We start from the raw sequence: 18248 nt of genomic DNA on the forward strand, positions 1-18248 counted from the left end.
CAACAACTCGGTGATAGTAGATGTCACTTACTATCTCATTTAATCAGAGAAGCAGTGTGGCCTAGAGGATGGAGCATGGACTTGGGAATCAGAAGATCTTGGGTTCTAATCCTGGCTCCAAGGTCTACTCTGTGACCTTGGGCAAGTCACTTAGCTTCTCCATGCCTCAGTTACCTCAACTGTAAAATAGGGGTTAATACTTTGAGTCCCATGTGGGACATGGACTGTGTCCAACCTGATTTACTTGTGTCTATCCCAGTGCTCAGTATATTGCCTGGCATGATGTAGGCCCTAAACCAATACCATTAAATAATGATAGTAATAATATTAATAATAGCAATCCTGGATAGGGCTTTTTTCACTGGCCATTTCTCCTTTTAAAGCCATAAAGGAGAAGGGAGACCTGATATCTGTGCAAGAAGAAGAAAAGGGGTTTAAATGCATCATTTTATTTTTCTTTCTGGGAAGCACCCTTTCTGATGTTTGTTGATATGGTAACAGATCTTGATCTGATTTAGGAAAATCAAGAGCTGCAGACCTTACTCACTCTGAGGGCCAAATCTCTTTACAACCTTTAAAGAGGCAAAATTGTCACTCCCTAGTGTTTGATACTCCTCCTGGTTCTGTTGCCTAATTCCACTATTTCAGGATCCTGAAAACTGATCAAACTCTTCTGAAAAGAATTAGATCTTAAGAAACATTTTGTGAGGTACCATAGAGCAGATACTATTGAACTCACCCATGGCTTCAATTTAATTTTCTTGCTGGTAAGCTGTTTTTATTTAAGATAATTGGATTATAGGACCAGTGTGCAATCAGGGCCTAGTGAAGGCACACTGTACAAACAGTATCATTCTTTCTCTTTGAGATTCCATCATTGTAGGAATACATTGTGCTTCTAATCAGAGTCTAAATTCCTGGTAAATTTGGAAAAAAAGGGAAAGAATATTGTAGGCTGAGTATGGTACTTGAGAAAGTAATCAGTCACCAACCCACACCCCCCAACCCCAATTATCAACCCATCTCCCTCCTACCATCCCTCTCCAAACTCCTTGAATGAGTTGTCTACAGCTACTGTCTCAATTTCTTCTCCTCCAGTCTGGCTTCCATACCCTTCATTCCACAGAAACCACCCTCTAAAAGGTCATAAATGATCTCTTTCTTGCCAAATCCAACAGTCCCTACTCCATCCTAATCTTTCATAATCTTTAAGTGGCTTTCGACACTGTCAACCAACCCCTTCTCCTGAAAAGGTTATCCAACCTCAAGCTTCACCGACACTGTCCTCTCCTGGTTCCCCTCCTGTCTCTCTCTCTGGCTGCTCATTCTTAGTCTCTTTTGTGGGTTCCTCCTCTGCTTCCAACCCCTAACTGTAGGTGTTCCTCAAGGTTCAGTTCTGGGTCCTCTTCTATTCTCCATCTAAACCCACTCCCTGGGAGAACTTTTTCACTCCTGTGGCTTCAGTAACCATCTCTATGTAGTTGATTCCCAAATCTGCATCTCCAGCCCTGACCTCTCTCCTTCCCTGCAGTCTCTCCTTTCCTCCTGCTTTCAAGATATATCTACTTGGATGTCCTGCCATCACCTCAAACTTAATAAGTCCAAAACAGAATTCCTTATCTACCCACTCAAACCCTGTCCTCTCCCTAACTTTACTATCACTATAGACAGCACTACCATTCTTCATATCTCACAAGCTCATAACCTTGCCATTTTCCTTGACTCCACTCTCTCATTCAACGCACATTTTCAGTCTTACCAGTAAATCCTGTCAGTTCAAACATAAAGACCTCATTAAAATGTGCCCTTTCCTCTCCATCCAAGCTCCTACTATGTTAATTGAAGCATTTATCCTATCCAGCTTTGATTACTGTATCAGCCTCCTTCCTTACTCCGTGTCCTGTCTCTTCCCTTTACAGTCCATAGTTCACTCTGCTGCCCAGATCACTTTTCTACAAAAACGTTCAGTGCTTGTTTCCCCTCTCCTCAAGAACCTTCAGCATCAGACAGATGTCCATCCACTCTGCATCAAACAGAAACTCCTCATTCATCGGCTTTAAAGCACTCAATCACCTCGCCCCGTCCCCCCACCTCATCTTGCTACTCTTCTACTACTACCCAGCCTTCTATCTTCTGTCTTCTAATACCACCCCACTCTTTGTACCTTGATCTCGTCTGTTGCCAACCTCTCACCCACATTCTGCCTCTGGCCTGGAACACCCTTCCTTTTCATATCCAACAGACAATTACTCTTCCTACCTTCAAAGCCTTATTGAAGGCAAGAGGCCTTCCCTGACTAAGCCCTCATTTCCTCTTTTCCCACTTCTTTCTGTATTGCCCAGACTTTCTCCCTTTAATGGCCACCCACAGCCCCACAGCACTTATATACATATCCATAATTTATTTACTTATATTAATGCCTGTCTCCCCCTCTGGACTCTAAGCTCATTGTGGGCAGGGAATGTGACTGTTATTTTGCTGTGTTGTACTCTCCCAAGCACCTAGTACAATGCCCTGGGCACAGTAAATGCTCAATAAATATGATGGATTGATGGATTTGATCAGTATTGGGAGTCTTAGAACCTGGAGAAATGTCAAGATGTCTACAAACTCACTGGTTTTTCTCAACCTGTTGACATCTTTATGTCAGGTACAGTACATCTTGCCAAGATGTAGCAAGAAAGCTTTGAACCAGTTGCTTCTGCCCTTGATGGCCTCTTCCTCAACTGAGACTATATGTAACAACCTCCATGCACACCATAGTCCTGAGACTAGTGGTGTGTAAGGTTTCTAATTATATCCACAGTTGCTTGGATTCTTTAATTCGAAATTCAAAACAGTCCCTTCCCACCCTACCTCTTTCCCATTCCACTGTCTTCTGTCCGTGGCTGTGGGCCAGCCCAGAGCAAAAAAAAAAAAAAGCCAATATGCAGGTCAAGGGCTAGAATTCACTCAGTTCTGCTAAAATCTGTGTTTTCAGCGTATATGTTTGAGTGATGCGAGCCAAAGAAACTTTTTTGTGTATTTACAGGAGTGCATGGGCACATCTTTTGAACGAGTACTTCCACGAAATGAGTTTTCGTTAACACTGGGCTTTTTAGAAAGCCACCCTCACATTAAGCCCGGTGTGGGCAGGGATTGTCTCTCTCTCTTTACTACTGATTTGTACTTTCCAAGTGCTTAGTACAGTGCAGTGCTCAATAAATATGATTGATTGAATGAATTAATTATAGAGAAGCACCGTGGTGTAGTGGAGAGAGTGTGGGCTTGGGAGTCAGAAGGTCATGGTTTCTAATCCTGGCTCCACTACTTGTGTGCTCTGTGACCTTGGGCAAGTCACTTCACTTCTCTGTGCCTGTTACATAGGGACTGTCTCTATGTGTTGCCAACTTGTACTTCCCAAGCGCTTAGTACAGTGCTCTGCACACAGTAAGTGCTCAATAAATACGATTGATGATGTTACTTCATCTATAAAATGGGGATTGAGACTGTCCCACAGGGACTGTGTCCAACCTGATTTGCTTGAATCCACTCCAGCACTTAGTACAGTGCCTGGGACATAGTAAACACTTAACAAGTACCATAATTATTATTGTCATTATTAGAGAACAGGATATAATTGTCCATCCCTGCTTATATTATGTCATTTCTGCAGAATGAGGTGGCGTGGCATAGTGGATAAAGCACAGGCCTGGTAGTCAGAAGGTCATGGGTTCTAATCCCAGCTCCATTATTTGTCTGCTGTGTGACCTTGGGCAGGTCAACTCACTTCTCTGGGCCTCAGTTTCCTCATCTGTAAAATGGGGATTGAGATTGTGAACCCCATATGGGACAGGGACTGTGTCCAACCCAATTTGCTTGCATCCATCCCAGTGCTTAGTACAGTGCCTGGCACATAGTAAAGTGCTTAACAAATACCATGATTTCTTTTATATCGTAGAGATTTTAGGTATTAGATGGGATTTGTATAGGTGCCCATTTGTGCAGTTTCTGTGGTACACACACACATACGCGCACACACACACACGCGCGCGTGCAAGCGGATGTCAGTTTGCCATAGCTATTGTAGGTAATGTCAGTCATGGCAATTTCCAGCCACATTGGTGGGCTCCCTGGTGCTGTATGCTGTACAGTTTCTCTCTCCGTAAGGAAAACTAAAGCCAGGCTCACTCAGTGAAAAGCCAGACTCCTTCAATGCCTGGGAGTGGAGTAAGCTTATAAATGTGTGCTAGGGTGTATAATCTTTGTCATGAGTCGAGTTATATTCATCAAGGAATTAGAAAATTATATCATTGTCATTATTGTAAATGTGTCAAGTGCTTATTTTTTGAAAAGCACTTTTGTAAGATCCCGGGTAAATGCAAGCAGATCAAATTTAAGACGTGAACTCCAGCTCAACATTGGACTGACTATCTAAGAGGGGTTAAGATGATGAATGTAGCAAGAATGTAAATGCTGAGAGTAATAAATAGGTCATCTAAACAGTACTCATAGTGGGTAGTTCCTGGGAATCTCACTGTTCCAGGAAACAGTCCTTGAGGAAAACCTGCCCCAATCATTACAATATACAAAAATCTGGAAAATCAGGCTCTGCTTACCCTCCACACTGTGGAGTATGGAGCCTTCCTGCCATGATCGTGGGGAGGAAGGAGACCTGGTGCAGTGCTGTATTCTGTCATAGAAATGGGAATGCAAAAGGAGAAAAAAAGTCCATCTCCTAATTTTTGTCTTATAATCTAAAGAGTATGAAAGTTGTAACATTGTGGAAGTAAGGTATGGTCCTCGTGACCAAATGAGATTGAATCATAAAAGGAAAGTTTCCGTTTTCTGACTTAGCACCTTCTGAAGGAGGATGTTGGCCTTTTTAAACATTTAATTTTGCCTTCAGAAATGTTCCCGAATTTTGTGAAATAGACCATTTCCCACAGGGAAAGTGGAAGATTAGCAAAACTTTTTACTGTAGCTAGCACTATTTGGAAATAGAGCACGACAAGCTTGTAAAAAATAATATGGAAGTTGTACAGTTTTTCTCCGTTCTGCTTCCTCTCACAATAAATGTTTTCCCTCTTGATGTTATATCAAGAGTAGCAGATACATACTACACAAAATTAGCAGACTTAAACACAGTTAAGCTGCTAAGTGACTTTATGAATTCTGTGACTGTCAAACGTTACCTTATATAAATTAACTATAGCTTATAGTGAGATTTCTCCATGAGATAAATCTAAGCAGTTCATAACTTGTAGATAGTTATCCATTTTTTATGTTGTTTTTCTGAGGAAAGGTAGGTGGGAAATCATTTCACTTGCCAATACAAGCCTAATTACTAATATATTATGTTTCTATTTTGTCACTATAGTTCTTTTTTGTGGGTTTTAGAAGAAAAATAGAAAGAGAATAAAGTGCATAAAACTTTGACCATGCCTTCCCCCCGATCCTGTAGAATTGAGCACATCTGTACTGTGACATCATTCTGCCCTGGCCTATTTGTGATTTCTGAGGGGACCTAGTAGTTCACAGCACAAAGGCAGGGAACGAAAACAGTTTCTGCTGCTGAATCTGTATGGACAGCAGAATGGTGAATCATCCTCTCCTCTTTCCCATTCCCTCCTTTTTTTCCAAACGGCCAGATGAGACTCGACGAGACGCAGGCTTATTGTCAGTTGGACAAATAAATAAATAACTCTCCAGGGATTTCCTCCTCCTCTCCCATTTTAAAATTATCTTTCCCTGGTCGGCTGCTTTTTATTTCCTCTCCTGCTTTCCCTGCCCGGAAAGTTGATGGATTTCATGTGTTGCCCCGTTTTCTTTGGCTGTTAACTTTGTTTCCCAGGTACAATTTCCTTCCACCTCTCAACCCTCATTGGTTGTTCCAATACTGCCAGAAACCACCCAGTAGAAATAATTGATTTTTGAATCAGCCCCTTGGTCTTCTTTACTTCCCTTTTGATTAACCTCTCTTTCTTTCTGTCTCTCTCTCCCCACTGCAACCCTCTCCCCTTCTGTGCAAATAAAATGGTCTATTTCACCCTAATTCGTTGTGTTTGTTTTATTTGTTGTAGGTAATTTTCATCCTTCCTCTCCCCAGCCCCCTTTTTTTCCAATATTTTGGAGCCAAAGGTAAACTTTTACAAATCCCAAAAAAAGCAATGATGAGTTGGTTCCATCTTTCAGCTTTTTAATGTCCACTCTTAACTTAGCAGCTTATCCTGTTGTAGTTGGATGTGCTCTTTATTTGGGGGATTTTTTTTTCTTTTCCCTCACCTGTTTTTTACAAAAATCCAAGAGGATGTTTTCTAGTTTTATATTTGGCCTCTATAATTGGATCGGATATTAATTGTCTGTAACCCAATTGGGAATAATTTGATTGTTGCCTGTTTGACTTCCCTCTTATTTCAAACCTACTCCATTTGGGGGCTTGATCTCCTCTTCCTAAGGTACTTCTGCACTTCCTCTTATTTTGTGATCTGATGGAATTTTGAACCCTTGAATCAGGTGGCAGTGATGCTCAAATTCAACATGAAGTTAAAGTTGATGTACCGGCTATTGATTTGATCAATAAATCATTAGTATTGAGCACTTACTATGTTCAGAGCACTGTACTAAGCTCTTGGTATATTACAGTACACCAATTAGCATACACATTCCCTGCCCATAGTGAGCCTACAGTCTAGAGGAGGAAACAGACGTTGATATGAATAAACAATTTACAATTTGTAATTTGAAGATATATACATAAGTGCCTTGGGGATCAAATGTCCAGTGGTCAGTGATTTCGTAGTAGAGTTGACCTTCAGCTATTGTTTGGTTGTCTTAGTGCTGGCAGAATGTATGTTGGACAACAGTGAAACTATTTGTGTCCATAATTTGTTAGTTTAAGAATACAAAGATCTGTTTTTTGTTCTGTTGGTTTGCAGGGGTTGTATTCACCTTTATTAAAAGCACATCTCCTCCAAGAGGCCTTCACCAACTTGAGCACTCATTTCCTCTTCTCCCACTCGCTTCTGCTTTGCCCTTGCACTTGGATTTGCAGCTTTTTATTCACCCCTCCCTCAGCCCCACAGCACTTTATGTGTATATTTGGAATTTATTTATTCATATTGCCTGTCTCCCCCTCTAGACTGCAAGCTCACTGTGAGCAGGGAGCACTTCTGCCAACTCTCCCAAGCTCTTATTACTGTGTTGTGCACACACTAAGCACTTAGAAAATAAGATCGATTGATTCATTCATTCTTCAGATTTGTTTACCACCTTCACCATGGGGTGGTTAGTTCCTTGGGAACAGGGACTGAATGTTTCCTGCTATATTGCATTTCTACAGTGCTTAGTGTCACTTTGTGTTGTGCTCTGGATAGAGTAGGCAACCCTCTAATACTGTTGATATGGATACAGCAATGACATTCTTCATCTTTATTCTAATGGAAAGGTTTTCCCTAATTTCAGTTTCTTCTTCTTTTCATGTGTCCTTTCAAAATTGTATTTTCTACATCTTTTTGGAAAAAAAAACAAACAAACCAAGGAGTAGAAATTGTTGTCTAAGACTGGCCTTCTGTTTCTCTCGGCAGACCTCCAGAACGAAAGCGGAGAGACGTCTTTCAGATTGCAAATGCCACTCTTCCCAGTAGGAACAGAAACGCCACAGCAGTAGATCATTTCACAAATGTATCGGACACGGAGGAGAGTGAGTCAGAGTACCCATTCTATGAGAGCAAAGTGGACAATAGAGAGAGGACTTTGATCTCCCACCTGAGGCCTTTCACTTTATACCGCATCGACATCCATAGCTGCAACCACGAAGCTGAGAGTTTGGGCTGCAGTGCTTCCAACTTTGTCTTTGCAAGAACCATGCCTGCAGGTATGAACGATCTCCCTGATCTACCACTCTTTTTTGTGTCTTACTTGTTTCTCCAACTGTTACTCTTGCGACCGGCTGCCAGTGGCAGCAGAACTCATTTCCCCATCACTGTTTCCTTATAGCTAAGGAGTATGACATGCAAGGTGGAGGAAGCAATCTGTCCTCACTGACCAAATCTTTTTAGCATTTAAACTTTTGCTCACCACACTTTCAAATGAGGCAGACAAATTGGATAGGGTCATGGGGAGAATGACAAAAGTGATTAAATCCTGTGAGGACAGGTCAAAGGAATTGGGGTGGCTTGGGAGAAAGAACATGGGCCTCGAAGTCAGGAGACCTGGATTCTAATCCTGGCTCTTCCACTTTCCTGCTGTGTGGCCTTGGGTAAGTCACTTAACTTCTCTGCCTCGGTTTCCTCCTCTGTAAAATGGGGACTAAGTACCAGGCTTCTCTCTTGTTTGGACTGGGAGCCTTGTGTGGATCAGGGATTGTGGCCAACTTGATTAACTTGTACCTATCCCAGTGCTTAGTACAGTGTTTGACATATATCAAGAGCTTAACATATGAAACAATTGTATTAGTATTATTATTGGAAGGGTAAGTGGCAGTGCCATCAAGGAGGGAATATTGTTTTGTTGGGACGACACTGACAGGTTGTCCTCTATATCCACTGAGAGCCAAAGGAGTCTAAACAATCTTAAGTTAAAGTAGTGATGGACATAAGGCAATAAGGGGGAGAACACTGGAATAGGCAGCCAAGGAAGATTGAGACTCCATTCCTGGAGATCTTTAAGGAAGGAATACACACCCATCTCTTCTTGATGGTTTAATTATTCCTCCTTGACCTCCTGGCTCCCTCCAGTTACTTCCCCATCTACCTCCTACCATTTCTCTCCAGATGTCGAGAGAGAATTGTTTACAACTGCTGTCTCCACTTCCTCTCCTCCAATTTTCTCTTAGATCCACTCCAGTCTGGCTTCCACCCCATTCACTCCACAAAAACAGCTTTCTTTAAGGGAACCAATGACCTTCTTCTTGCCAATTCTGATGGGCTGTACTCCATCCTCGTCCTCCTAGACCTCTCAGCTGCCTTTGACACTGAAGAACAACCCTATCTTGAAATTTTATCCAAGCTTGGATTCACTGCCACTGTCGTGTCTTGGTTCTCCTTGTATCTCTCTGACTGCTCCTTCTCAGTCTCTTTTTCTGGCTCTTCCTCTGCCTCTCACCCACTGACAGTAGGGGGGGTCCCTCAAGCTTCAGTTCTAGGTCCCTTTCTATTCTCCGTCTACACCCACTTCCTTGGAGAACTCATTTGACCCCACGGCTTCAATAACCATCTCTATGTAGTTGATTTCCAAATCTACATCTCCAGCCCTGATCTCTCTCTCTTTTACTGCAATCTCTCATTTCCTCCTGCCTTAAAGACATATCTACTTGGATGTCCTGCCAAAACCTCAAATTAAATATGTCCAAAACTGAACTCATCTCCCTGTCCTCCCCTTGTCTTTCCCATTACTGTAGACAGCACCACATTCCTCCCTATCTCACAAGCCTGTAACTATGGCATTGTCCTCGTCCCATCTCTCTTACTCCACCCACGTATTCATTCTGTCACCAAATCCTGCCAGTTCTACCTTCGTAACAATGTTAAAATCACCCCTTTCCTTTCCAGGCATACTGCCTCTGCTGATCCAAGCACTTATCCAAATCTCACCTTGACTACTGCATCTGCCTCCTTGCTGACCTCCCTGCCTATTGTCTCTACCCACTCCAATCCATACATCACTCTACTGCCCGGATCAGTTATCAATGAAAACATTCGGTTCATGTCTCCCCACTCCTCAAGAGCCTCCAGTGGCTGCCCATCCACCACTACATCAAACAGAAACTCCTTACCCTAGGCTCCAAAGGACTCAAGCAACTCACTCCATCCTACCTCACCTCACTAACCTATTACAACCCAGTCTGCACACTCCACTGCTCTAGTGCCAGCTTACTCACTGTGCCCTGATCTCATCTATCTAGCTGCCGACCCCTTTCACATGTCCTCCCCCCTAGCCTGGAACCCCCTCCCCAGGAACCCCCTCCCCATCCATCTATGCCAGACCACCACTCTCTCCGCCTTCAAAGCACTACTAAGGTCACATCTCCTCTAAGAGGCCTTCCCTGATTAAGCCCTCTCCCTTTTCCCTGGCTCACTCTCCTTTCTGTGTTGTTTATGCACTTGGATCTGTGACCTCTGGACATTTGATATTCACTCCGTCCCCAGCCCCATAGCACTTACGAACATATCTTTAAATTATATATTATGAATTATACATTCATATTAATGTCTGTCTCCCCCTCCAGACTGTAAGCTCCTTATGGGCAGGGAAAGTATCTGCTAATTATGTTGGATAGTACTCTCCCAAGCACTTAGTACTGTACCATCCTGGTGCTATTATTCTCTGCTTCTATCCTGTGACTCCAATGGCTTATGTCAAGGAAATGTTTCTGATGCCTTTTTAAGACAGATGAACAGCAGGTCGTGCTTTGTGTAAGCTTTTGGGATTCCATTTAACTCTGCCAAAAGGATGCCCTAAATGGCTGGAGATTTAAGCCTCATAAATGTCTACTGGATACTGGTCCCTAAATCAGTCAATCAATATTTACTGAGCACTTACTGTATGCAGAGGACTGTGCTAAGCACTTGAGAGAGTACCAATGTATAAATGCTTGAGAAACGGCACGGCCTAGCGGAAAGAGCACAGGCCAGGGAGTTGAGGACCTGGGTTCTAATTCCAGCTCTGCCAGTTGCTTGCTGTGGAACCTCAGGCAAGTCACTTAACTTCTCAAGTGTGAAATAGGGATTCGGTACCGGTTCTCTCTCTTACTTAAAACTGTGAACCCCCATTCAGGACAGGGATTGTTTCCGACCTTATTAACTTGTACCTACTCCAGTGCTTAGAACAGTGTTTAACACATAGTAAACCCTTAAAAATGACCATAAAACAAACAAATCAATACAACTGAATTGGTAGACATGTTCCCTGCCCTCAATAACCTTACAGTCTAGATGGGGAGACAGCTTAATAAGGGTTTTCAGAGGACAGCTTCAGGATCCAGTATACTGCAGCCATTTGTTCCTCAGTAGCAGACAAAATTTTCAGTTCTTCCTGACCTGAGTTACACAGTTATTAGTCACTGTACCACTATTTCATCTATCCTGCCACCGACCCCTTATTCATATCCGCCTCTGGCCTGGAATGCCCTCCCTTTTCTTATCTGACAAACAGTTACTCTTCCCACCTTCAAAGCCTTATTGAAGGCACATCTCCTCCAAGAGGCCTTCCCTGACTAAGCCCTCATTTCCTCTTTTCCCACTCCCTTCTGTGTTGCCCTGACTTGCTCCCTTTATTCACCATCCCAGCCCTACCGCACTTATGTTCATATTTATAATCTATTTATTTGTATTAATGTCTGTCTCCCCCTCTAGACTGTAAGCTCATTGTGAGCAGGGAATTTGTCTGTTGTGTTGTACTCTCTCAAGCACAATGCCCTGCACACAGTAAGCACTCAATAAATATGATTGATTGATTGACTGAAAGAGGATCCAACTGGTTAACAACTGAACACCGAAGATTAACGCCCCACCCAATTCTTGGAAGCTGTCACTGGGAGTCAGAACCGGAAAAAGCCAAGGGCATCAATCTGCAAGGGAAATCTGCAAAGCCCTCTAGACTGTAAGCCTATTGTGGGGCAGACAATGTGCCTACAAACCAAGTTGTATTGTGCTCTCCCAAGTGCTTAGTACAGTGAGCTCCATGCAGTAAGTACTTGATAATTACCATGGATGATGATGATGATGATGATATCTGGGAGGGTTACCCTTATAAAGTCTATATTTAAAGTTGTCAGCCAGTTGTATTTATTGAGTGCTTACTGTGTGCAGAGCACTTTACTAAGTGCTTGGGATAGTACAGTATAGCAATAAACAGACACATTCCCTGCCCTCTGTGTGACACTGCAAAGCTTGGGATATTCTCAATGGGAAAGTGAAGGGACAAGGACTGTTACATTGTTAAACAGTAAGTTCACCAAACCGGGTTGCGGTATATAACTGATATATAACTTGTATATAACTTGGTCAGGTCTCAAGGAACAAGTTTCAGTGAGAATGATGTCACCCTCTCTGTACATGGGCAAAATTCATACCTGTTGTAATTTGCTCTTAGAGACTGCTAAGTCATCTTTATTAAATACCTCAGGGACCTGACACTTACTCCCGCTGTTGCTCCGTACCATTTCTGCAGCTGTTCTATCTGATGACTTTCATGTACTGTGCTCCTCTTGGAGACTATGATGCAAAGGGAGAAGAAGTAACTTTAGCTACCAAGATTTTCAAGCTGTACTATACATTAGTTGGCTTTTGGTAGCTATGACATCAGTAGCGGCTCACTTCTGGATACAGGTGCTTCACTCAACGGGGATATCAGCTGTTATTAGTCTGTGGGATTTTGGAAGAAATTTATTAGGGATACTCCCTTCTTTCCCTTCCCACCTTAGCCTACTGTTTGCCCCGGTTTAGGCTAACTGGAATTGAGTTTGATTTGTTTCTTTTTGTCCTTTCTTGCAGAAGGAGCAGATAACATTCCAGGGCCGGTAACTTGGGAAGGCAGGAAGGAAGATAATACCATTTACTTGAAATGGATGGAACCCGAAAACCCTAATGGCCTTATTCTAATGTATGAAATAAAATATGGACAACATATGGAGGTGAGAGTGACGCAGAGATGGTATTTTTTCTTGTTTTGCCTTTCCATCGGTATCATCACCCCCCACAATTACAACTATGTTTTATTAGTACTTTCTCACTTGAAGATAAAGTTGTGAAGTTGAACTAGGTTTAAGCACTTCCCATCCCGTACCCTTAAAGTATTCTGACTGACTGGAGTATTGTGACTAAAGCCCATTTCAATTTATCATTAGATAATGACATCTATTTAATACAGATTGTGGACCTTCATTATGCCTTTTTGCTGAATAAGATTGGAAAGGTAGTGCTTTACTAAAATAAGCACAGTTTTTATACATGTTCACAAAATAGTTCATTGTATTTATATTTACATTTTTATCTGGTTATTGAGTTTTTAATTACTTCAAAAAAATATATTGTTTTGGTCAATATTGTAGGTTTTGGAAATATTGAGGAACTTTAGAATATTACTTGTGGATAAACTACTTCACTTAACATTCTTTCTCTTAACACTCTTCATAGTAATTAATACTCTAACAGAGGCATCATAATAGTAATATCATTTAGGCTGGAAGCAAAAAGGCAGACAGCTTGAAGTTGCGGGGGATTATGTAAATTTTCATTCCAATTTGAGGTGTTGATTATTTAATTGAATAAAAAAAAAGCGTCCTTGAAATTGCCTTGGAGGCGTGGCAGGGCTGTTCTGTTCTGTGAGTGGGTTAGGGTGCTGAAGAAGACCTTGTCCCTCCCTTTTTTGGGTATTAAGTTTCAGTGCTCATTTTCAAAGCCAAGTTTATTGGGTATCACTCCATTGGGCCAAAACAACCATGAGATGAGAAGCAAGAGGTCTGAGAATATGCTGGAGAATTACAAATGTTTCCAGGAAGTGAAAACTTCTCATTTTTGTTTCCTTCAGGAACATAGGGAATGTATTTCCAGACAAGAATATCGAAAATTTGGAGGGGCCAGGCTTACCCGATTGCCCCCTGGAAACTATTCTGCCCGTGTTCAAGCCACCTCTCTTTCTGGAAATGGATCTTGGACAGAGCCGGTGTCCTTCTATGTGCAGGCCAAAGGTAAAGATTGAATGGTCAAAATGAGTTTATGTTTAGATTCAGATTACATGTTAAACCATTGCATGGTTTGACTTGTCTTCCCATGGCTAAATCCTGAACATCTGGATAGATATTCAAGGAGGAGCCACTTCTGTGCTGATGTGTCTTTGGGTTTTAGTCTGCTCTGTAGCTAGAACTGATTAAGGATAATTAATCCCCATTTTACAGCTGAGATAACTGAAGCACACAGAATTTAAGTGACTTGCCCAAGGTCACACAGCAAGCAGTTAGCATCCAGGGATTAGAATACAGGTCCTCTGATTTCCAGGCTCATGAATTAGGCTGTTGCATGTCAATCCATAATTCTTTGAGATGGAATTCCAGCCCTACTTTGAGATGGAATTCCACCAAAACAGCTGAACCTGTAAAACCCCTCAGCATTTCACGGAAATGTTCCCCTTTAGTCATTAGATTCCAAACAGTGTCTGGCCCTGGCTTCTCTCCACAAGAGACTGTGAATTTGAAAGTCAAGGACCAATAAGAGAAGCAGCGTGGCTCAGTGGAAAGAGCCTGGGTTTGGGAGCGGGAGGTCATGGGTCCTAATCCCGACTTCACCACTTGTCAGCTGTGTGACTTTGGGTAAGTCACTTAACTTCTCTGTGCCTCAGTTACCTCATCTGTAAAATGAGGTTTAAACTGTGAGCCCCATGTAGGACAACCTGATCACCTTGTATCCCCCCCCAGCACTTAGAACAGTGCTTTGCACATTGTAAGCGCTTAACAAATGCCATCACCATCATCAATAAGAAAGGCAGTGTACAGTAAACAGTGTACAGAAGATAGTTTCAAAAGAAAGTCCAAATGAGAAAGACAGACATGGATAGAATTCTAGGCAAATTTTCATAGAGCCCTGTATAGAAATGGAAAGAGAGGGAAAGCAGGTTTGTTTAATCTCATGAATGCACAAATGGCACCAAGGAACACACACACACACACACACACACACACACACACACACACACCCTTAATTTGCATACATTAGCCCCTCTTTAGGCAAGTTGAATCTTTACATATGCCTTAATGTCAAAAATCCTCCCCTCTTTCCAGATCAAATCTCACTTCCTGCCATTTAAGCTCTTTCCAACTTGATGTCCTTCAGAAGAGTTGGAGACTGGTTGAAATCCATTCCCCTTTTAGATACCTTTATATGGTTGCCTTTAATTAAATTAATAACCAAGTATTTTCTTTTTTGAGCCAAATATTTTATAATTTTATTGCATTTTCATGAATTTGTCTTTCCATTTTCCTCCTATAACATGGCATCAGGAAAGAAGTGCTAAGCAAAACAGTGTAGAAGAATAAGGAATTCAGATAACTAAAATATTATCCATAGAAGACAAAAAAAAGTTAGCTGCCTGACCTGCAGATATGTTTAGGAGTTTGTAAATAGAAAAAGCTAATCCCTATGATTTTTATTTTGAACCCCCTATTTGTAATTTACTGTCTTGCCTGTGTCAAAATCACCATTGGATAACCTGCGAACCATAAATCTTATAGAAAGAATAGGAGGTTAAACCTTGGGTTCAAGTCAGGTTGCAGGGAACCTGTTAGACCTTCCTTATTCAGTTTGGTTTTGGATTTGTATTTCTGTTGTCTAACTTCTGTTTTAAGACAACACAAAGCCAGAATAATCCTAAGGAGCAAGAGAGTCATAGTATATATTTTTTCCAAAATGTTAACATTAATGGGTTGGTTAATTGCAAGCACAAGTTCCATCTCCTGTGTACACATTTAAACCTATTGAATTACTTCTTCACACCTATTTTTGGTTCAGTCCAACTATTCAACAACTGAAATTCCTGCTTTGCAAATTTTTCTGACCACTTCTGCCATATTTTAGTGCAGTTTTCTTCATGGAATTCCTAATTTGTAGTCATTTTATGATTTTTGTGGGGTATTTTCTAGTATAAAAATTGAATCCATAAATCCATGTCATTAATTGAGCACCTATTGTGTGCTGAGCACTGTGGAAGTGCTTGGGAAAATATAATACAATGGAGTTAGTAGACAAGAGCCCTGCTCACAAGAGCTTACAGTCTACAGGGGTGACAGACACTTAAATTGATTAATAAGGGAAATAGATATAGAACATTTATGTAAATATTTGGGGGCTGGGGTGAGTGTCACAATGCTTAAAGGATACACAACCAAGTTGATACTCAACACAGAAAGGTAGGCCAATACAGAGGAAGGCCTCTTGCAGAAAATGTGATTTTAGGAGGGTTTTGAAGGTGGGGATGTGGCAGTCTTTCAGATAGGAAGGGAGAGGGGAATTCCAGGCCTGGGAGAGACTGGGCAAGGTGGTGGGATCGATGAAATTGAGTTACGAGATTAAGTTGGCATTAGAGGAGTGAAACATGCAGGTTGGGTTGTAGTGGGGTTAAGTAGGAGGGAGAGAACAGATTGAGTGCCTTAAAGCCGAGGGTAAAGAGTTTCTGCTCGATATGGAGGTGGATAGGCAACCACTGGATCTTTTTCAGGAGTAGAGTGATATGGATTGAATGTTTTTTCATAAAAATTGATTTGGACAGCAGGGTGTAGTTTAGCCTGGAGAGTAGAGGGGTAAAATGCAGGGAGGTCACTGAGTAGGTTGATACAGTAGTCAGTGTGGGAAATGATGAGTGCTTGGATCAGCATGGTAGCAGTTTGGATGGAGAGGAAAGAATGGATTCTATGGTTGTTGTGAAGGTAGAATTGACAGGATTTTGTGACAGATTGAATGAGAAAGATGAGTTGAGGATAATGCCAGAGAGTGGTGGTTCTGTCTACATTAGTAGGAAAGTCAGAGAGAGAACAGGTTTTGGGTGGGAAGATAGATCCAGATAATAAAATTCAATGAACTGATCAAATCATTGAAGCCATTTAACAAACATTGTTTCCTCGTTTTCACAGGACCAGACTATGAAAATTTCCTCCATTTGATGATTGCTCTCCCCATTGCAGTATTGCTGATTGTTGGAGGGTTGCTTATAATGCTGTATGTTTTTAACAAAAAAAGGTAAGAGTGTTCATGGAAAGTAATGTAGCCTTAGGATTTCAGAATTTAAACTCAGTAGCTAGGAAGCTGAGTTGCCTTTGCAGAGGAATAGAGGGCAAGGGAAGATTTCAGAAATATTTTTGAGGACTTGACTAAGTGCCTTTAAAGAGGGAAAATATCCTTGATTTTTAAAACAATATCTTCATATACACCCTCCTTCAAATGAAAAAATAATTAATCAGCTGCAAATTCCCCATGATATTGTTGCAAAAGCATTCCAGCTCCATGTTCAGAAGCCCCACCCTTTTTAAATAGAGCCCAGTGCATTCAAGTGATCGGGCATTTTTTTCCCACCTGACATTCTTGCCCTCTTTCAGAATGTACTGTTTTAATTTAAATTGAAGGAAAGAAACAAATGGGGTTCTTTTGTTTTTGTTTTATTCTTGGAAAGCCCAGACCAAGTAAGTGTCTTCAGAAATGCATCTGGTCTTCATAAGATTGGGAAATTTAGAAGCTCTGAAGTTATTGCTAAATCTCACCATTCCTTAACTCCCTCCATGTAGAACTTTTGAATCCTTTCATCAAAAGAAGAGTGGACTATCCCTCCCGAAACACTTATAAACTTTGTTTGAGCATTTCAAATTGCCCCTTTTCTAACTTCTCCCCTCCCATGCCCCAATTTGGTGATCACACTATGTTACCTCCAATTCTGGGGATTTGCTGAAGAGATTTTTGAGCAAGCTTGTTTTGTGTTAAATCTATGACTGGAGCTATTCTAAGTCACCTGCTGTCCTTGCCTAATTCTTAAATCCCTCTTCCCTGTCTCTGGCCAATGAATTCAAATAAAACAAATAAAATGTTTAACTGAAAATGGTGTGAAAATTGTTGGATTTTTTTTAATGCATTTTCCCTTTTTACAGAAACAGTGACAGACTAGGCAATGGTGTATTGTATGCATCTGTAAATCCAGAGTACTTCAGTGCTGCTGATGGTAAGTAGTGAACAAATACATGTCCACACCTATGAATATGGAATGTCTAGATCTTTGAATGAAATAATTCATAGCTCCCAGTACACTTAGTTTCATGTGGTGTGAAGCAAAGTTCTCATGACCTACCCCAAGTTAAGGAAAGAGTGTGAATTAGTATGAAAGCCTTGACCAGTTCTGAGCATGTTCTATACATATAAGGAAGTGTTCTTCTAATGGCAGTTATGGTCAGTTGTGGTATTTATCATGGGCTTACTATGTGTCGAACACTGTACTAAGCACTGGGGTGAATACAAGTTAAACAGGTTGAACATAGTCTCTCTCCCACATGGGGCTCACAGTCTCAGGGAATCTTGTGTCTAATTGCATTCAGATGATAGAGATCCTTGAAGATTAAGGTTGAGTTTTATTTGATCTCTGAAGTAATCTGGATCCACTATAAGCCAAAGTAGATGAGTAACTTAAACGAATTCACACTTGGAATTGTGCTGCCAGAATGCAAATATCTAATATGAAAATTGTTTGTTTGGATTAGTTTTAGCTGGCTGTATATTTCACTGAATGCTTGCCCTTTT

General features: G+C 41.4%; 1 protein-coding gene across 1 annotated transcript in view; it reads left to right on the plus strand.

Annotated features, from left to right (window-relative positions):
• IGF1R (insulin like growth factor 1 receptor) overlaps nucleotides 1-18248 on the plus strand; it is a 327353-nt gene that overhangs the window by 281956 nt on the left and 27149 nt on the right. Inside the window, exons 11-15 of the mRNA XM_038746228.1 lie at nucleotides 7566-7855; nucleotides 12474-12613; nucleotides 13510-13669; nucleotides 16601-16706; nucleotides 17606-17676. Of these exons, the coding sequence (XP_038602156.1) occupies nucleotides 7566-7855; nucleotides 12474-12613; nucleotides 13510-13669; nucleotides 16601-16706; nucleotides 17606-17676 (767 nt within the window). The remainder of the gene's footprint in view (nucleotides 1-7565; nucleotides 7856-12473; nucleotides 12614-13509; nucleotides 13670-16600; nucleotides 16707-17605; nucleotides 17677-18248) is intronic.

The sequence above is a fragment of the Tachyglossus aculeatus genome, chromosome 5, assembly GCF_015852505.1.
Source record: "Tachyglossus aculeatus isolate mTacAcu1 chromosome 5, mTacAcu1.pri, whole genome shotgun sequence".
In the NCBI taxonomy this organism is placed as follows: domain Eukaryota; kingdom Metazoa; phylum Chordata; class Mammalia; order Monotremata; family Tachyglossidae; genus Tachyglossus; species Tachyglossus aculeatus.